A 20,175-nucleotide genomic window follows, 5' to 3' on the forward strand; every position below is an offset into this window, starting at 1 on the left:
AAAGTGAGAAATCTACTTTAGTGTGAGTGAATGCTGGAAAAATTAAAATGGCTACTGGTGGCGGTTTTTTAAAAAAATATATCAGATGAAAATATTTTTATCAAATGACAGAAATTTAATGTGGAAAATATGCATTGAACTGTCAATATCTGTGCAGACTTGAGAGGCAGCAACATAAAGATTTTTTAAAGTGTATTTATTTATTTCCCACGAACTCTGAGATCATGACCTGAGCCAAAATCAAGAGGCCGATGCTTAACGGACTAAACACCCAGGTCTCTCAGAGATTTTTGTTTTTAATCTTTCATCTGGAAATCCATTCTTGGCAGATTACAAATTTGAGTGAGTGGCAGGTTGCTCTTCATCAACCAGGATCATTTATTCTTTATATCTAGATTATGAGGACCACAGGACCACATGGTCCTTGTTCCTTAGAAAGACTTTTCTTCAAAAGCTGGGGTACCTGGGTGGCTCAGTCAGTTAAGTGTCTGACTTTGGTTCAGGTCGTGATCTCATAGTTTGTGAGTTCAACCCCCACATCAGGCTCTGCACTGACAGCTCAGAGCCTAGAGCGTGTTCGGATTCTGTGTCTCCATCTCTCTCTGCCCTTCCCCCACTCACTCGTGTGGACACATTCTCTCTCTCTCAAAATAAACATTAAAAAAATAATTTAAAGAAACACACACAAAGGCTAACTTTTTAATTTTTTTCTGCCATCCTCTCTCTGCAATGGGTCTCTTTGGCTTTTCTTAAGTGGATTCTTCTCCACCTTCCCATCCTTTTGCCTTTGTGAGCCAGGCCCTAGAGTTAATACTTAGCAAGCTCCCCAACCTGCCCCCCCAAAATTGCTCTTTAACAGCCTCACATAAATAATACCCTAGGGGAAATACCTGGATCTATGAATAGTTGTTTATGAACTATGATTCACAGGGCCTCAAGGGCTTATGTAGCAATTTGGGAGACTGGTTGGATGGGCATGTTTTGACTATTCCATCATCTACAGGCCTTGAGCATTTTTGGAGTCCTCTCATGCTTCTAGACCATATGTAACACATACACACTCAAAGTATATCTACAAGACATCAAAATAGCTATCTAATTTGAGCAAATCAATTATCTTTAAAGCATATCCATCCAGGATGGGAGAACTTGTTGTTTTGACTCATGTAAAAGGTATAAACAAGCCTATCTTTAAATATATACTTAAATGTTTCCACCTGATCGTGTTAGGGTTAAACAGACACCATCGTAATAGGATTCAAATGACCACTTCTCTGCACCTGTGAGGTTACTATCTCAGAGGCCTGGGAACTGATAGTTTTTGAGCACCTGCTAAGTGCTTTATCGCTTCATTTAATACTTCAGCACTGCTATGAGGTAGGTATCACATAGCCCCATTTTACAGACGAGGAAATTATGGTTCAGAGAGGTTAGATAACTTTTCTGAGGTCATAGGAATAGCATATGATTGAGCTGGAGTTTGACCTCAGGTCTGTGTGTCTTAGCCAGTGCTCTGTCCCTCACACCACACCTCTGCCAGAGGCCTACAGGAGCCCAGAAGATGAGTCAGAGCAATGCACTCGGGCCTTACTCCATGACTGCATATAAAGCAAGACATGCCAAACTGCTGAGTGTGGATTGTTAGTGCCACACAGCTCCAGGAAAGGAAAGGCTTCATCGGTTTAGAAGCTATAGAACAACCCTTACCAGAACACAGCATCAAGCAGACTCTTGACTTCGCAAATACCACAAGCGGTTAGCACTCGGAGAAAAGATAAATGTCTGCATGTTTAGATATTATTAGGTCTCCTCTTAAATTTATTTTTAGATAATAATTTGATTTTTATTGTTTTAATCAAAGTTATACATGCACATAGTTAGAAGAATGCAATTTATATGGTCTATTGTGAAAAATAATAGTCCCACATGTCTCCTCCAGTGCTTTTCTCCCCACTACAAAGGCAACTATATCCAACATTTTTAGTCATTTTGTTTTGTTTGTTTGATTAATTGGTTGATTGATGTTTTTGGTGTTGCCTTCCACAATTCTAAGTATACTATATACTTATATTGTTAATTTTATTTTTATTCATTTTTAATGTTTATTTTAAGAGAGAATGAGTGTGAGCTAGGAGTGGCAGAGACAGAGAGAGAGAGAGAGAGTGCAAGAGAGAGAGAGAGAGAAAGAGAATCCCAAGCACTGACAAGGAGCTTGATCTCACAAACTGTGAGATCGTGACCTGAGGTGAAACCAAGAGTTAGAAGCTTAACCGACTGAGCCACCCAGGTGCCCCTGATTTTTAAGTATAGGCATTCCCCATGATTCCTCATTATGGAAGATAAGGACATAGCTTTCTTTCATTGACCTCTCTCTACCCATCCCACATATTTCCCCTTCTCACCTCTTCATGCACTCAGTATCACTAGATCACAATTTTGGTTCTTAAAATTTTTTCTTTAATGTTTATTCACTTTTGAGAGAGGGAAAGAGAAACAGAGTGTGAGCAGGGGAGGGGCAGAGAAAGAGGGAGACACAGAATCCCAAGCAGGTTCCAAGCGCTGAGCTGTCAGCACAGAGTCCAATGCGGGGCTTGAACCCACTGGCAGTGGTGGGTTCAGCATCATGACTTGAGCTGAAGTCGGTCGCTCAACCGACTGAGCCACCCAGGCGCCCCTTGGTTCTATTAATATTTAGTGTTAATATTATAGTAGGCATATAAATGCTACTTATAGCTAAGCTCTGCATATATATACTGTATTTCTGGCTCATACTTTTGTTTTCCTGGGGTTATTTTTTGCTTTTTTTTAAATCAAGTATTCTATGTATTATCAGTAATTTAACTCTCCATCCATTTTTTAACAGTTAAAAAAAAGTTCAAACACATCAGGATTCTTTTAGTTTTATCTTCTTGAAGAAGTCCCTCCTTGAGACTTGTAATGAGCCTTGTAATGACCACTGGATGGATGGTTCTGGACACTAGACGCACACTTGTCACCCAGCCTTTCCCTTCCTATCTCCTGGAAACTCCTTGGCCTGTATGTCTTCCTCTGCCTTGCCTCATTCCATCGTTTTGGTGGAGCACATCCTAAAGTAGCTTCTGAGTATGGGTGTATGACAGGTAAAAGTTTTTGAGGCCTTACATGACTGAAATTCAGCTTATTTGCTATGTTTTCACATTCCCAAATCTCCAAGTTTCAATTATTTTCTTTTAAATGTTTATTTATTTTTTTGAGATAGAGACAGAATGCAAGCAGGGGAGGGCCAGAGAGAGGAGACACAGAATCTGAAGCAGGCTCCAGGCTCTGAACTGTCAAGTACAGAGCCCAATATGGGGCTCAGACTCACGAACTATGAGATCATGACCTGAGCTGAAGTTGGACCCTTAACCGACTGAGCCACTCAGGTGCCCCCAATTGTTTTCTATATCCTCTGAATCTCATATAGTTTGTTACAAATCTCTTAAACGGGTAGGCCTACAACTGGCCAGAGTATTCTAGTAACAGTCTGAAGAATGCGATACAGGAATTACTTTGGGCTTACTGAATTTGGTACTCTAAATTCCTTTCTGCCACAGTTGCATGTTGCAGTTATTGTACATTTGTCTTTCCTACCTACATGTGTTCCTATTTAGGATTAACAACTCTCGGTTTTGCCAAGGTCATTTCAAATTCCATCCTTATATTCTAAAGTGCTAATAACTCTGTATCTTAGCATCCACCGTAGACTGAGCTTCATAAAATATCATCCAAATTACTAACACAGCACACAATTTCTTCTAGACTCTGAAACTTGCTGCCATCTCTTTTAGTGACTAATGCACAATGATTTCAAAACCATTAAACAAGAAACCTTGATACATATGGCATAATTGCTTAACTTTATAAAGAAAATAGTACTCTGACAGTTGAGTTTCAAGGTCCAGTTCTGGGGGATTTATGCTGGTGCTTTGCAAGGGTGTTCAGCTTCTGCTTTTTAAAGGTAATCTCCTTCCTTATTTAAAAACTTGGGTAGTACATAATCCTTTTTCCAAACCTCAAGCATCCATTCTGTTAATACTAAACTGAGATAATTAAAGAGGCAGCAAGGCATAGTGAAAGAACACTTGCTTGAAGAGTGAGAAGATCAATGCTACTAAGGCTAATATTTGATCTAATATTTTTTGGACGTACTAATAATCCAATATTTAGTAATTGATCAAATATGTATTGAGCACCTATTAGGTTCCAGGTATCACGCTAGGTACTGAGGCTACAGAGTGAAAAGGATAGATATGGTCCCAGGCCTTGTTAAATAGGACAACAGATACTGAGCAAGTAATAACAAGTTGACCATGACAATAACTTAACCTTTATGAGACTCTCTTTCCTTGAGAGTAAAATAAAATAATAATACCGCCTCATGTGTTCCAATGAAAAAATATAGTAGAAAAACTTTATAAGCACTCTCTTTTTTTTTCCATACAAACTACAAGAATCTTCTACTAGCTTTGGTTTTTCCAGAGGCAGGGAGCATATCTTTCTCATCTGTGCCACTTCAGCAAGTAATCAGGGCTTGTCAACTATGTGGGAAGTCAACATGTGTGTGCTGACCAAGCAACAACTCCAAAAGAAGAAAAGTATATATTTTCATACAGGTAAACGTCTTTTCATTGTCTCACCCAGATTAACTACCCATTCAAGAACAAATGAACCTTATGCAATAGAAAAGCATAAAATCATTCTTCACTGAGACACTTCCTTTTAGTAGGTATTCGTCATTAAGGTGTGTATGTTTGAACAAGTGAAATATAACATTTAAGTTTTCATCTATCCCGTTTCATAGAACAAGAAATTGTCCCTAAAACAACTTCGGAGGGCAGAGTGTAATTTTTGGAGTGTTTGACAAACTTCATTGAAATATGGAAGGCACCTAAAGAGGACACCCAAAACAAGTCAATTGCTTTGAATTTCAAAATGAGATGTTAAAAACAGCTGAATTAACTCCCAGCAAAGTTTCAGCCTACAGAAAAGCTTTCTAACAATGCTAAAATGCATTCAAATAAGCATATGAAAATGTCAACTGACCTGCTTCCTGGCAAGTCTATAGGATAAATGGACTTTAAATCTTTGGACACTAAAATTTGCATAGCAGACATAGGGTTTTACCATGGAAGGTAATTATTTTGGTTTTATTCCCCCCAGAGGACCTAAGGAATAGCTGCAATTTCTGCTCTCATAAAACCACAGAGCGGAAGGGCTGGAAGAGAGTCTAGGAATTGTCCACTTTAGCCTCCTTATTTTTCAGAGGAGGAATAACAGAGGCCTAGAGAGGTGAGATGATTTGCCAGTTGCAGAGCTGGGATGAGAACCAGCGTCTCCTCTTCTCTGGGACAGGAAGCAGCAGCAGCCTGCTGAAAACATTGCCTGGTATCCGGGGAATTTGCTTGTCTGCTGTGTGGAGATAGTCTGACCTTGGAGAGTCTAATTCCAAGACAGTTACACATACATTCCAGCTAAAGATGCATCTTCATTTTAATTGCAATAGAATGGCAGACCAACACCTCCAGTTGTTGTTGGGGTTTTTTGGGTTTTTTTTGGAATAGAAAAATAAAATTCTTTACCTTCTATTATAAAAACTCTACTCCTTAATAGAAGTAAACAGAGAGTCCTCCAGAGAGCTTGACCCAACCTCAGTAGTGGTTCCCAACACACCAGCCTAATTAGCTGCTATACCCCAAAGCCTGCACTGGTCCATTGCTTCTTTCACGTGGCGAGCAACAACTTCCTGCCCACTTCCTTCCCTACTCAAGGACCTCACTATCAACACTGCTCCTCAAATTCATCCAGAACAGGTTCAACCCCTTTCTTTTGGCCTCTCCTTCCACCATCACGAGATCCCAAAACAAAACAAAACGTCAGAAAGTAGTTTCTCTTCACAAGTTTGGAAACATCTCATCAGCTGGTTCATGTTATAAAATGGAATAATGGAGAGAACATGGGACAAAGAGTGTGCAGACCAGTTCAAATGTGGTTCTGATTCTAAACTCTTGAGGAAATCCTCAGCCCCTCTGAGGCTCACTCAATCTCTTCATCTGTAAACTGGACATACTAATGCTTCTCCCATAGAGTTGCTATAAAGATTAAATAAAGGAGCACCTGAGTGTCTCAGTTGGTTGAGCATCCGACTTCAGTTCAGATCATGATCTCATTGTTCGTGAGTTAAAGCCCCCACCCCCTACCGCCCCCTGGGCTCACTGCTATCAGTGCAGAGCCTGCTTCCGATCCTCTGCCCCCCATCTCTCTGGCCCTCCCCTCCTCTCAAAAATAAATAAACATTTTTTTAAAAGATTAAATGAAGACACATTTTAAATGTCTACCACACTGCCTGACACACACTAAGCACTTATTCTTTTCTGTTCTCTCTCTGTTGCTCACTTTTCTCCACTTCCTAGGAACCCTGTTGAATATGCAAGTATTGACATTTGTTGTATGGTTCTACTTTTCTATATATTTGGACTTTTTCATTACAAAAAATGTCAAAAGAAGATATTTAAAATGATCACTTTCAGATGTGAGCAATGTTTAATAAATACAAATAATCTTTCAATTATGCAGATTGGGGTGATATATTTTTTCAAAAAACAATAATTTAGAAGCTAGAGAGTGTCATTTTGTGTACATTGAGACATCTTATATAATAGCCAATGTTCTTAAGGAGGTTTTATTCTAACATGTAAGCTCTATGACAAAGCTCTAGCAGCAGCTGACCACCTTAACTGTTGCTTATGAAATACCATTCTGATTGTATACCTGTTTGGAAAATACTATTTTTATCAAAAATGTTTCCTCTTTCTGCTTTCAGTTCATGTAATTCATAGTCATTATGGGATTAACTACTACCAAATTGAGTATCTTTTCAAAAAAATTTGTTTCATCAGTTTGTCATAGGTAGCCTGAATGCGGATCAACAACTGATGAAATCATATTCAGTTTGATGCATTTAAGAAAAATTAGCAAGCTCACCGTTCAGAATGAACATTTGTTTATATTTTTTAGAAAGTGCTATTTTCCACTTGAGACAATATTTTGCCCTTTATGATAAAATCTCATGCCCTCTTTAATCTAGCTGTAAAATATAAACATTTTAATTCATAGTTCTATATGTTTCTTCAGACTAATCTGGTTAACTACTTAGGGCCAGCTCACTTGACCTCTCTAAATTTCAATTGCCCAAGTTAGATGGTTAAAAATACCTTATATTTATAACAATACCTTTTAAAGAGTTTGTAATGTGTTCAACTATTTTGTTATTAATTCTGAAGCATTCCTAAGGCTTAGTAGAAGGCATCTATTAAAGGCAGCTTACCTAAAGGGAACCAGAGTCGTGGCTGAATGACTTGCCCAAGGTCACAAAGACATAGCGTTATACTGATCAAATGATATGACACATGGCAAAAGTCTGACAACCAATAAAGTACTACACAAATTCAAGGTATGACTAGAAAAGTGAATAGATCTGCGATGAATTCTTACAGTTATTGACTACTATTCTTAATACACTTTTCCCTTGACTTTCTGGCCAAAACTAAAATAAAATTTACCACTGAAAAGTCTCATAGAAAGTAGCAAAGAGTAAGAAACTGGGAAGTATACAGAACTCCTTGAAAATATGGTGTCATGTTATTTTTATGGATATTAATAGTGACCCTGCTATGAAAATAGCCTCCAAGATCCATTTATTTATTTTTTAAAGAATAAAACAATTAAGTTTGGAATTCTGACCCAACTCTAACTTGGGGATTGACTTTCAATACTTCAAATCTCTCTTGCTGCATCTACTCAATTTCCTACTTGGCTGGAGAATTATTGAGAAATCTTGTAATGCATTCTAAGTGCTTGCTACATGATGCCCTCTACACAGCTACAGAATATCAGCAAAATGTGTGTATTATTTTTCCTTATTCTCTGGACTGTTTCAGAGTATAATGAGCTGCTTCAAAGGGGTCTGAGGCTTCTAATGAAAGGTGTTTAGGACGTGCCAAATACCATGGTTGCTATGAAAATTATCAACCAACTAGAAACATTAGCGATTTTATGCCAAAAAACAGTGTTTTAACAATGATTCATTTTTGGTCATTAGCTGATTATTCTAAGTTCTCATTATCTTGAAACTATATTGGCACCAAAAAAAAAAAAAATATATGTTTTCAAATTTGGCCTCTTTTATGTGATGGCTCTATCTTTCATGTGCCAACCATAAATTCTTTGCCTCTGGGACTGCAAATACTTCAGGATGTAATGGAAAGTTAGTATCACACGGCAAGACATTTGTTCCCATTGCAGAGTGAGGCCAGCTCTGAAATTCAAACCCTAATGAGAACAAGTATGTAAATGAGAGCAGCCAAACTAAACAGATGAAGAAAACAAAGCCCAAGGAGTCTATAAAAGACATTTTTTTAAGCCTAGGTATTCATTAACCCATAGCATTTAGACTCTCGGAATTAAAAATAGAGCCTTCTTTCCAAGTCTGTTACTATAGTGACATATCTATAGACCTACATTTAAAAAACTACATGGGAAGAACTTTTTACCCATAGAGTAGATCTATTTATTTAATTTTCCTATGAAAAGGAAATGTTATTTAAACCAGACTATTATACCAAATATTAAAAACATTTCAGTGTGCCTTAAATGAATATGATTAAAAATGGTAGTGTCAAAGGAACATGTATTCATGATCAAAATTTCAATCTGTGCTTTTTATGGAATACAAAAGATGCTGTATTCTCAAGGGCTTCTGCATATGATCCAATGTATAGCTCACATATTTTCTCAAATTTCTGCAAAGATTAAAACTGATTCAATAAAAAGTTTAAAAAATTGTCTAATAATTAAAATGATTTAATTCCTCTTTTTTAAGGTTTATTTATTTATTTTCAGAGAGAAAGAGAGTGTGGGAGAGGGGCAGAGAGAGAAGGAGAGGGAGAGAATCCCAAGCAGGCTCATCACTCCCAGGGCACAGATCATGAGGTCATGACCTGAGCCAAAATCAAGAGTCGGATGCTCAACTTACTGAACTACCCAGACACCCCTCTTTTTTTTTTTTTAAATCTTTATTTATTTTTGAGAGAGAAAGAAAGAGAGACAGAGCGTGAGCAGGGGAGGGGCAGAGAAAGAGGGAGATCAGAATCTGAAGAATCTGAGCTGTCAGCACAGGGCCCAATGCGGGGCTTGAACTCATGAACCATGAGATCATGATCTGAGCCAAAGTTGGATGCCTAACCAACTGAGCCACCCAGGTGCCCACCTCTCTTTTTTTATTTCCTCTTAAAGATACATGTTTATAGAAGTACCTGGTTTTTTTGCAGGGAATTTCCCCCGTGATAATCTTCCATGATTTTGACATATTTATTGCTTTACTTTCATAATGTTGAGTGAAAATGTTGTGTGATATTGTAAAAATGGAAAATTCATGTATACATTATTTATTTAAAAAATTTAATACGCGACTTGCTCTACTGGCTCTACTACCTTAAGAACGCAAGAATGGGAGTGCTTGAGTGGCTCAGTGGGTTGAATGTTGGACTTTTGATTTTGACTCATGTTCAAAATCCCAGGGTCATTGGATAGAGCCCTGTGTCCAGCTCTTTGCTGAGGGTAGAGCCTGCTTAAGATTCTCTCTCTCTCCCTCCCTCCCTCTACCCCTCTCTCTGGTTCTCTCTCTCTAAAATTAAAAAAAAAATTTTTTTTAAAGAATCAAAGAATGAACAAGACAGATGAAAGCCTTTACCCTCCTAGGCAAACCAGTTTAGCATGGGAAGACAGACAACAAACAAAATAAGGAAATGACATAATGTATTAAAAGGTATTAAGTGTGGGACACCTGGGTGGCTCGGTCAGTTTAGTGTCAGACCTTGACTCAGGTCATGATCTCATGGATGGCTGGTTTGAGCCCTTCTGAAAGCTCGGAGCCTGGAGCCTGCTTCGGATTCTGTGTGTGTGTCTCTCTCTGCCCCTCCTCTGCTCTCTCTCTCTCCCTCCCAAAATTAAATAAAACAGTCTTAAAAAAATAGATATCAAGCACAACAGCAAAAAATAAAGCAGGAAAGAGGATGGGAGTGTCAGAGGCTTGCAGTTTTAAATAGTGTAGTTGGGGTAGGCCTCACTAAAAAGGTGACATCTGAGGAGACTTGAAGGAGGTGAGGAAATCAGGTATGCAAATATTTCTGGGAATGAGTAGAAAGTACAGGAAATGCAAGGGTCCTGAGGCAGGTGGATTCCTTGGGGGGGGTGGGAATCAGATAATAATTAGCATATTAGAGTATTACCAAAGCTAAAGCATGAACATTTGTGGACCTATTTATATGTAGGCTGTCGCATGCAAGACTAAGACTCCAAATTTGTCCTTTGGGAGTCTAGAGTCATAAAATATTAGAACCAAAAAATAGCAATGCTCTCAATCAACCTCCTTATTTTACAGATAAAGAATATGAGACCCAGAGAGGTTATGACCTGTTCAAAGACACACAGCTACACAGAATTCTGTGGAGCCTATAATAGAACAAAGGTTTCCTAACACCCCATTTTCATTCAACTTTACTTCTCATGTTTTAATTACACTTCTGTCCTTTATGTCTTTTTTAATTTCTTTTTAAATTCCTTTTTAATTTCATAAATTAACTCTTTACCGCATCTTTGCATTAATTTGATTCAACTGAAAAAGCACTGCTCATTCCTGATGTTATCTTTTGATGGGATTCAACAAAACTGAGGGGCAGTTTTTCTTTAGGTAGAAATTACAAAATGTTATTTATCATATGACTAAAATTGTCATCTCATCTGTTGTTACACCTTTACCAAGCTACTTTTAGTTTAGATGGTATGGGGAAGTACATTTTTTAAATATAAAAGTAATACACTCAGATAAAAATTGTATGTGAATGTTGTAGAAACTTGGAAAATGTTTTTTTAAATAAAGCAAAAAAGGCCAGTAACCTCATCACCCAGAGATAGCCACTATATAATTGTTGTATTTTCCCCTCAATTTTTTTCCTATGCATACATGTAATTTTTTTTCAAAGATGAGATACAATTTTGTTGAATGTTTTTAAACTCAGTATTCTACCACATTTATCATTCTTTTAAAAATCATCAGATGATAACAAATGTTCATCTTTAAAACGGTTTGATTTTTTTGAACATTGAAGTCAACTACATGTAAAGTTCATCAATTAGGTCAACTATACAGTTTGTATAAAGCAGTATTTTTCTGCCCATAACAAGATACTATTATAAAGCAGTATGATCAATCCTTGTAAGCTTCATAATTAAGCTGTAAAATAGTGTAAGAAGTTTGGAATGGTAGTTAACAAAAATGCAACACGGGAACATGTGGACCTTTTTTTTAAAGAATTGGCATGAGAACCCCGGCTTGCCATCCTTTTTCTCTTCTTACTTAATTCTTTATAATCACACAAACACCAAATTTCATCAAATAATAAACAACATATTTCAAAAGTATCAGATAAGATAAGCAAGGCTTCTTTCTTTCTGTTTGGAATTTATACCATCCCGTTGACATTTACACCGGGGCCTGTAGCACAAAACATCTAGGTGTTTCTTCTTCTATGTTCCACTGGGAAAATAACTTTGTGTGCTTCAGAGAGAAGGATGGAGTATCCATCTACCTCTGCTGAAGCTCTCAGACATGTTGGCCCTGCTTTGGAGTTCACCGTGGTGAGTAAATTTAACATTCATACACCTAAACCTGGAATTGGGAGAAGATAAAGGAAGGAGTGAGGAAAGTGGCCAGCTGTCGCCACCAGAACACCGGTGTAACTTCATTTAAAAAAGTTACTCTAGCATTCTCTTGCTAATAAAGACCGTGCATGAAACAGAGTAAAAATTACCCACTGTTCAACTGGACCTGGACAAGAAAGAAAAGGCAATCCACCAATACCGCAATGCATGGCCTTGCCTTCTACCTTTTCCATAAAGGTCCCTTCTTAGTGGCTCTTTTATGACTAGCTGAATGAATGTCTCACATCGTCCCCAGATTTATCTACGCATATTTTTATCTCATGGGAAAAATGAGGCTCACCACCAAGGCTCACTAAAATGAGCTCTACTTGTTAAAAGTTCTCCGTGTCAGGTGGTTCTATCACACTTATCTACTAATTACCTTTAAACAAAATGCTTTCTTTTTCACTGTTGTTCAGAGGTGGGTTTTTTGTTTGTTTTTAGGTGGGGCATTTCAAGTTCTTGAGTAATCAAAATCACTGACATTACGTCAGTTAGGTTTTCACTGAGAAAAAGGCTTCTCTCTTACAGGTATTTAATCAGTTGTGTTACAAAGTTATTAAATCTCTGTATAGAAATGTCATAGACTTGTAAATATTTCTACCATTTTGGTATGATACAAATATTATAACCATATAAAAGGAAACTTACCTTTGACTATTTTAACATATCTTTCTGAACATAATACACAACATAGTCTAAACTGTGAGAAGTTAAGAAAATAGGTTTCTTTTTAAATGTAAATCACATCATGTTGGTCATGTGCTTGTAACCCTCCTGTGGCTTCTCATTCCATTTAAAATAAAACACAAGTTCTTATACTTGGCCAGCCAGGTCCCTAAGATCTGGCCTGCCTACTTCTCAGATGCCCCCATGACACACTGGTTTCCACCACAGTGCCTTTGTGCTGTATCTGCCTCTCTTTCTTAAATGCTGGCTATTGACAAAGCCCACCACCTGGACACCCAAGATGCCCTTGCCCCACCTTCCACTGTTGTTTTGTTTCTTCTTAACATTTATGAAACTCTGAAATTACCACATTATTCATTGATTTCTTTGGCATCTGTTCCTGTTCTAAAATGTAAGACCTATTAGAACAAAGACTTTCCTTTTCTTGTCTAGTTCATAGCTGTTCTCCAAGTCTAGCAAAGGGGCCAGCACATAGTAGTCTTCTAAATATATATTAGATGAATAAATAAAGAGATATTTGGAGCTGTTTGTTCGAAATATAAGCTTGATTTTACTAGGAGAATTTTTTTCTTTCATCAAAATATTAATAAGCAAAATTATTTTAAATGCAGTAGTTAACCTTAAAGCAATTCAGGGGAGAATACTTGGAAATTAAATGAACCATTATTACATAATTTATCTTTCTTTAACATATGCATTTTTGTGAAAGGGTTGATCTTTTTTTCCTTTAAGGGTAGAACCATTGTATTGGCGGAGAACCTATACAAAATAATATAAATTAAATATTTATAAACTGAAAATCTAGAATTAAATCAGCTATTGAACAAACAAATGCAATATGCGAAAAAGGTTAGTATCAAAATCCAGAAGAAAGGGGGTGAAGATGGAGAAACTATTCTAAATCTTTGAACATGAAAATATATTTGTATCTAGTCAATTTAGTTAGAAAATAGGTAAATGTGACAAAATGAGTGTCACAGTAATCTCACAGTTATGATATTCATTAGATATTTGATGGCCAAAACTGCAACAACCCTATGGTTAGCATTTCATCTTGATTTTGCATTTTGCCCCTATTTCCTTATTCCTTGCTAGCCTCCTTCTTCTCCCAAGATATCAGGTGAAAGATGGGGGAGAGGAGTGAAAATTAATTTGCAGAGAAGCAGCTCATTATGTGACCATTTTAAGTAGCACCCAAATCCTTGCACAAACATAGATCATGGGTTGAGCTTTTAATGAGTATGAATGCTGTTAAAGTAGGATTGCAAGTATTCTAACGTTAAATGCTAAAAGTGTTTTGTTTCCAACGACTAAAGAGCGAGTTATTTTGGAATTAAAATACAACTGCTAATACAAAGTAGTCAAGATTCTATTTGTGCTTTTCAATCACTGGTTCCTATGAATTAAAATTAGTCCAATCAGCCAAGTTAGAATGGCCTTCAGATTATCAGTCAACACACCATCCCTCATGTCTCAATCCATTTTATACAAGTTTCTACACTCAAACACATTTTTTTGAAATTCATAAGCTGATAATAGTAACATACGGAAGAACTCCAACCTAGAAGTCTAGAAATTGGCAATGTCTTTCAGTGTTCTTTTGTGAGCATTAACATTACAACTTAAAATCATGGGTATACTACCACTTGAAGTGATAACAATTATGCGTGCATACACCAAATTCACATATACAAGAAAAACAGACTAGATGGTGACGATTCATCTTACGAAAGGATGTTGTATGAAATGTCTTTAAATAACTAGCTCATCTATGACAGAATATGGCTTCTTCATAAAATCATGTATACCTAGTGACTTTTTAAAAAAAGATATTTATTTATTTCTAAGTAATCTCTATACCCACTGTGGGGCTCAAACTCACAACCCTGAGATCACACACGCTCTACCCACTGAGCCAGCCAGGTGGCCCAAGTAACTTTCTTTTTTAATTGACAAATGGCATTGAAAATATTACTGTTAATAGTATTGCATTGAGCTGCCATCTCTTCCTCCAAAGACACCAAAACACTACCACATGTGTTATCTTTTTCCATCCACTCTTTCAGTGGGAATGGTAGTTTAATGCCTCCTTATCATAATGTTGCTTCTTTTAAGAAATAGGAGACTGAGGGATTAATAGATTTGTCAACAGTTGCAAGACAAGTTTACAACAAAACTGGAGCTTACTCTTGATCTCAAGTTTCGTCCAATTAGGCAATGTAGATTTCTTTAATTTTATCCCAAGTGATCATAAATAGTCACTAATAGATTTTCTATTGAAGTTGCCCTACATTGCAGCATTAAGCCAGATTTCAGAACTACATAATTAATATTTTAGATTTTAAAATAAGTGCAATAGAAGAAAACATGCTTTAATAGGACACTATATTTTTTATTAGTTCAAAATGCACCATTTTCCCCACCAAATTGCTATATTTTGCCTAAACTTTTAAAGGTCTTTGGGACTCAAGGGAATCTTCCCTATTAAAAGACACTATTGTTTCATAGTGTATCAAGCTTTAGAAGACTATCCAACAGAACTTTTCTTAACTTTGAAAATTGTACACACTTCATTTGCTCTCAAGTGATGGAAAGATTGTGCATCTCAATCAGATTATGTTTTCTTTTTATAAAAGTATTTATGGAATTTCACCATGCTTAGTCTTCTTTCATTGCAGGGTTGTTTTTGTTGCTGTTGTTTGCTTTTCAGATAATATTATACAATGGCCTCAATGCAAGTGGTTATTAGTAAGATATTAGCCCAGAAATGCAGCCCCAGGAAAATCATAGTAATAAATAAGAACTACTTGTTTAGACAACTGATATTTATTTCTAGCCAATGCTTTCTGGAACCTGAAAACTAGTCCTCCATTTAAAATTTTTCCAGCATTTTGGTAATAAAAATATAGAAAGTAAATACAAGCTATTTCTAAATCCCAGAAAAACTTGTTGGCTAGGATACAGGCTGTCCGATTCGTAATGCACACAGGGAGTGCTCAATAAATGTCACTGACTGATAGTATTAATTCTGAACGTTACTTCTCTTATTTTAGGCAGTTGCTTAATTTCTCCTGAAAGTATGAGGTTTTCTTTCTCTATCCCGGAGTATTTAGATTTCTGTGCTATTACTACTTTAAATGTAATATGTATTTGTTGAAAATAACAAAAAAGGTTTTTCTTGAGTATCTGTAATGCAGATTCCAGGATCTTGTGACTAAGAAACAATTTACCATCTGGTATTGATATGGTTAGATAATAACCTAGTAGAATTTGGAGTATGATACTCTCAAACAATGAAATCTTGCTATTGTAGTTGTAGTGTTTGGTTTGGTTTGGTTTTGGTTTTTGTGGCCATCAGTAGAACCAGTCCTTAGTTTCTAACTTGTTGGCAATTGTTTTGTTTTGGTTTTTTCTTTTCCCCTGCATTGTTCTTCCTAAACTTACCTCCCATACACGGCTATAAAGTAAGTCTTTGAGGAAAGTATAAGATATAGGACACTCCAGTTGGGTGCTATGGAGCAGGAATCAAGGACTCCCACAGTTTCCACATGTGGTTTTTGGGTGTAAGCATGGAGCCAGGATAGTTGCATTAAGACCCTTAGTCTTGAGGTTTGGAACTCCAGAAACCTCCTCAGTTTCAGTGTCTTACGCCACCATGTTACTTATTATCAACTTTCCACACACAGAGTGTATACACTGGCTGGTACGTCTGGCTTTCTATCACTTTAATTAGTTATGTGGAGGATTTTAATCCTTTGTGAGCAAACCATGAATTACATAGTTTTGCGCAGTTTGATGACAGTTATATGATTTTTTTCCTCTGTAAAATGCTTTCAAATCTATTTTTAACACCTAGAATTTTCATCATTTCTTTGTAGCAGTTCTATGCAAAAAATTCTCTACATTTCTAAGGAGCGAATCTATAAAAGAAGCTAAGGCATTTATGACTTTTGGAAAACTTACTTTGAAGAGAACTATTTTATTGTCTTAAATACACAAAAGTCTTTCAGCATATAAATAAAACATTTTAACTTTATACATCTTATTTTTTGCTAAGATGTCTTTTAACATCTTTAACCCCATTCTTACCAAAAATATAGCCTACTTACTAACCTCTTCTAGATTATCTTTATCATCACTGTCATTTCATAATAAATTCTTTACACGTTCTTTAAGGAGAAATGATTTTACAGATCACTTAAGACTTTTCCTTTAAGTGTGTGATTTAAGAGTATCATAACAAGTAATCAGGAAGTTTAGGTAATAAGATAATGTAATGGGACAAGCAGGCATCTCATACTTATTTTTCCAAAACTGTTCACCATTTCTAATAATATGGTAAGTAAATACAAAATTAAATTAAGCTTTTGTAGGTTTATATTGGATTTAACCAATTGATCTAACTTATTAATGGAAAATATCTCTGACAATTACTGAAATTACAGATTTAGAAATGAAACATTCCATTAGCTATCTCTGCCACAATAGCAGCATAATGTTACACTTGGTTCCTTCACTCTCTCCCATCTTCTTAAGAAACAGGGATGTTATTATGTGGTCTTATTTCACATCCTGACCTCACATTTGGGTTTGGAGGACATGGTTTCTACTAAGGTTAAAAGACATGTGTCTGTATATTTACAACTAAGGATCTCAAAATTATCTGTAAATTCTTATTACTGAAACATCTTTGGGGACAAAAAGTATTTCTACTCTTCAAAGATTAGAGAACTGAGTGTAATGGTTAACTGATTTATGTAAGTCATCATGATATAGGACTGCTAAAGCTGTGACATGAAATTTCGATTTAGCAGACTTCTTGGATTTTACCTAAGTGACATATTAGTGTGTCAAAGTTCAAGAGCCACCTTCCCCATTTTGTTTAACTGTTTAAGAGAACTGCCTTACCCTTTTCTTCTGCCTGAAACTAGCTAAAAGATAATTCTCCAGTACTTTGGTAGCTGCTCCCTGCACTGGGAGAGGAAAGGGTGCTTTCTGACTTGTTCTGGGTGTTCATGGCCCAATTCAAACCATCTAACACTCTGGCTCCAACTAAGAGTTTTAGAATAAACACAAGAAAGAACCATAACTATTTAACGCAGTAGGTTCTACATTTATGGAGCCCATAAGCTGATTTCGTGCTGAAAGTAAAAACAGTCTCGAGAGTTTAAATGAACTCTTCGACCCTAAAATTACAGCAAATTCAGGAAAATCAGGGATATGTTGGTAACCTCTAATCTTTTTTTAAACTGACCTCACCCTGGGCAAGTAACCATCTCCTGATGCCATTGTTGGAGACAGAATTTCTGGCTGAAAGATCAGTTTTCTGACTCAATCTGGCTTGCTATTCTTGGTTAATCATCCCCATTTCTCTCCACATTTCACTCTTCTGACTCCAGTGGTCAACATTTATTTTCAGAAAAGACTTTTTAAAGTGATTCGGTTCCTTCCAGCGGTCTCCCTCTTTATCCTGGCTAAATCTCCCTAACCCCCATTTCTATCGCCCTTGTTTCCGTAAGATTCTGCTAAACATTAGACACAGCACATGACCTCCATCCAGCCTTCCAGTGTGTCGGAACAAAACCGATTGGCGCGGCTGTAAGCTTCTCCAGGCTTGGAATTCAAGAGTCTTTAGCTCTTCAACTCTTAAAGACCTACAGCCTAAATTTTAAATTTAAAAAATTTTAAATTAAAAAAAAACCCCTCCCCTTTTTTAAACTNGCCGCCGCTTCAGCAGTTTGAATTTCAGTTTCTCCGGGGTTTGCGAACCGGGCGCATCGAGGAGGAGCCGAAGAAGCTACCACCGCTACCTCACACAGCCGGAGCGCCTCCGCTCGCCGGCCAACGGGCCGCCGCCGCCACCGCCGCCCCTCACTCTCTCAGGAGCAGAGAGGGGNTCGCCACTCCTTGCCCTTCCCTCAGCGTCCGAGAGAGCCCAGAGCTGACGCCGGCACTGGCCTGAGGAGCCCGAGCGGGGCAGCACCGCCCCTCGCGCCGCCGCCTCCTCCTCCCCTTCGCCCTCCCACTCCCACCCCCTGCCCGGCCTGCTGACCGCGCCGAGCGTCGAGCTGGACTGACCNATTGAGCCGCCGCGACCGCGGGAGGCGAAAAGGAAGGAGGAGCCGCCGCGCGAGGGCGACGGGGGCCGAGCCGTAGAGCCCGACGCTGAAGGAAACGGAGAGGAGGATGTCTCACGGAGCGGCCAGCGTCCGGATCGGCCAGTGACTCTTCACGGCAGCGGGCCTCGGACCCCAGCGCGGACGCGGACTTTGTCTTTGGGGGCCCCGCGCTCTGCCCTTCCTGGTTTCCGGCAAGATCGCGGAGGAGCCGGCGTGCCTCTCTGCCCTCCAGCCTGCCTCACCATGTCCAAGATGCCGGCCAAGAAGAAGAGCTGCTTCCAGATCACCAGTGTCACCACGGCCCAGGTGGCCACGAGCATCACCGAGGACACGGAGAGCCTGGACGACCCGGACGAGTCGCGTACGGAGGATGTCTCCTCCGAGATATTCGACGTTTCTCGGGCCACGGATTATGGCCCCGAGGAAGTCTGCGAGCGCAGCTCCTCCGAAGAGACGCTCAACAACGTTGGGGATGCGGAGACTCCCGGGACCGTCTCCCCAAACCTTCTTCTGGACCAGCANGGGGAGCCCTACCGACGCGGCCGATGGACGTGTATGGAATACTATGAGCGGGATTCCGACAGCAGCGTCCTAACCAGGTCCGGGGATTGCATTCGGCACAGCAATACTTTTGACCAGACTGCGGAGCGGGACAGCGGCCTGGGCGCCACCGGCGGGGGGGGGGGGGGGGGGGNACCCCCAGCCTCCGCTCCCACCAGGGCACTTGCTGCCCGTCCAGCCCACGGGGCAGAGTGAGTACCTACAGCCGCACGTAGCCGGCCTGCAGCCCCCAAGCCCTGCTCAGCCCTCGTCCACCGGCGCCGGAGCGNCCACGGTGGGTGCGCAGATACTCGGCGCGTCTTCCCTGCCCAGTGAAGCCGTGGCCCCGGGGCCGGGAGCCGCGCAGGGCGGACAGGCCGCGCCTAGCCAGCCGGCTGGAGTGCCCCTGGCTGCTGTAGGATGCGCGGCGCAGCCGGGCCTGGTTCTCTCTGGGACCGGGCAGCCCCAGTCCGTGCCTCCGCCGCAGATGGGTGGCAGCGGTGCGCCGTCGGCCGTGCCTGGCGGCCCCCATGCCGTGCTGCCCGGAGTTCCAAACGTGCCTGCAGCCGTGCCCGCTCCAAGCGTGCCTGGTGTGTCTACCACCTCTGTTACTATGCCAAATGTACCTGCGCCTCTGGTCCAGTCGCAGCAGCTGAGCAGCCATACGCCGGTCAGCAGGAGCAGCAGCGTAATCCAGCATGTTGGGCTGCCCTTAGCGCAAGGCACACCCAGTGTACCAACGAGTCTACCACAGTCTGACTTAAGCCAGTTTCAGACTCAGACCCAGCCTTTAGTCGGGCAAGTTGACGATACTAGAAGAAAATCAGAACCCCTACCTCAACCACCACTTTCTCTCATTGCTGAAAATAAGCCTGTTGTGAAGCCTCCTGTTGCAGATGCCCTGGCAAACCCCCTTCAGTTAACACCCATGAACAGTCTGGCCACCTCTGTATTCAGCATAGCTATTCCTGTTGATGGTGATGAAGACAGGTATGGAAATCTTACTTAAAATACTTGTTAGAAATGCTTGACCAGACATTGCGGTTTA

General features: G+C 39.4%; 1 protein-coding gene across 1 annotated transcript in view; it reads left to right on the forward strand.

Moving 5' to 3' along the window:
- The first annotated feature begins 18,737 nt into the window (after positions 1 to 18,737).
- TSC22D2 (TSC22 domain family member 2) overlaps positions 18,738 to 20,175 on the forward strand; it is a 46,675-nt gene continuing 45,237 nt past the window's right edge. The window contains 2 exon segments of the mRNA XM_077765895.1: positions 18,738 to 19,280; positions 19,282 to 20,117. Of these exon segments, the coding sequence (XP_077622021.1) occupies positions 18,831 to 19,280; positions 19,282 to 20,117 (1,286 nt within the window). The 5' untranslated portion in view covers positions 18,738 to 18,830.

This window comes from Crocuta crocuta, unplaced genomic scaffold, assembly GCF_008692635.1.
Source record: "Crocuta crocuta isolate KB4526 unplaced genomic scaffold, BGI_CrCroc_1.0 scaffold54, whole genome shotgun sequence".
NCBI lineage: Eukaryota > Metazoa > Chordata > Mammalia > Carnivora > Hyaenidae > Crocuta > Crocuta crocuta.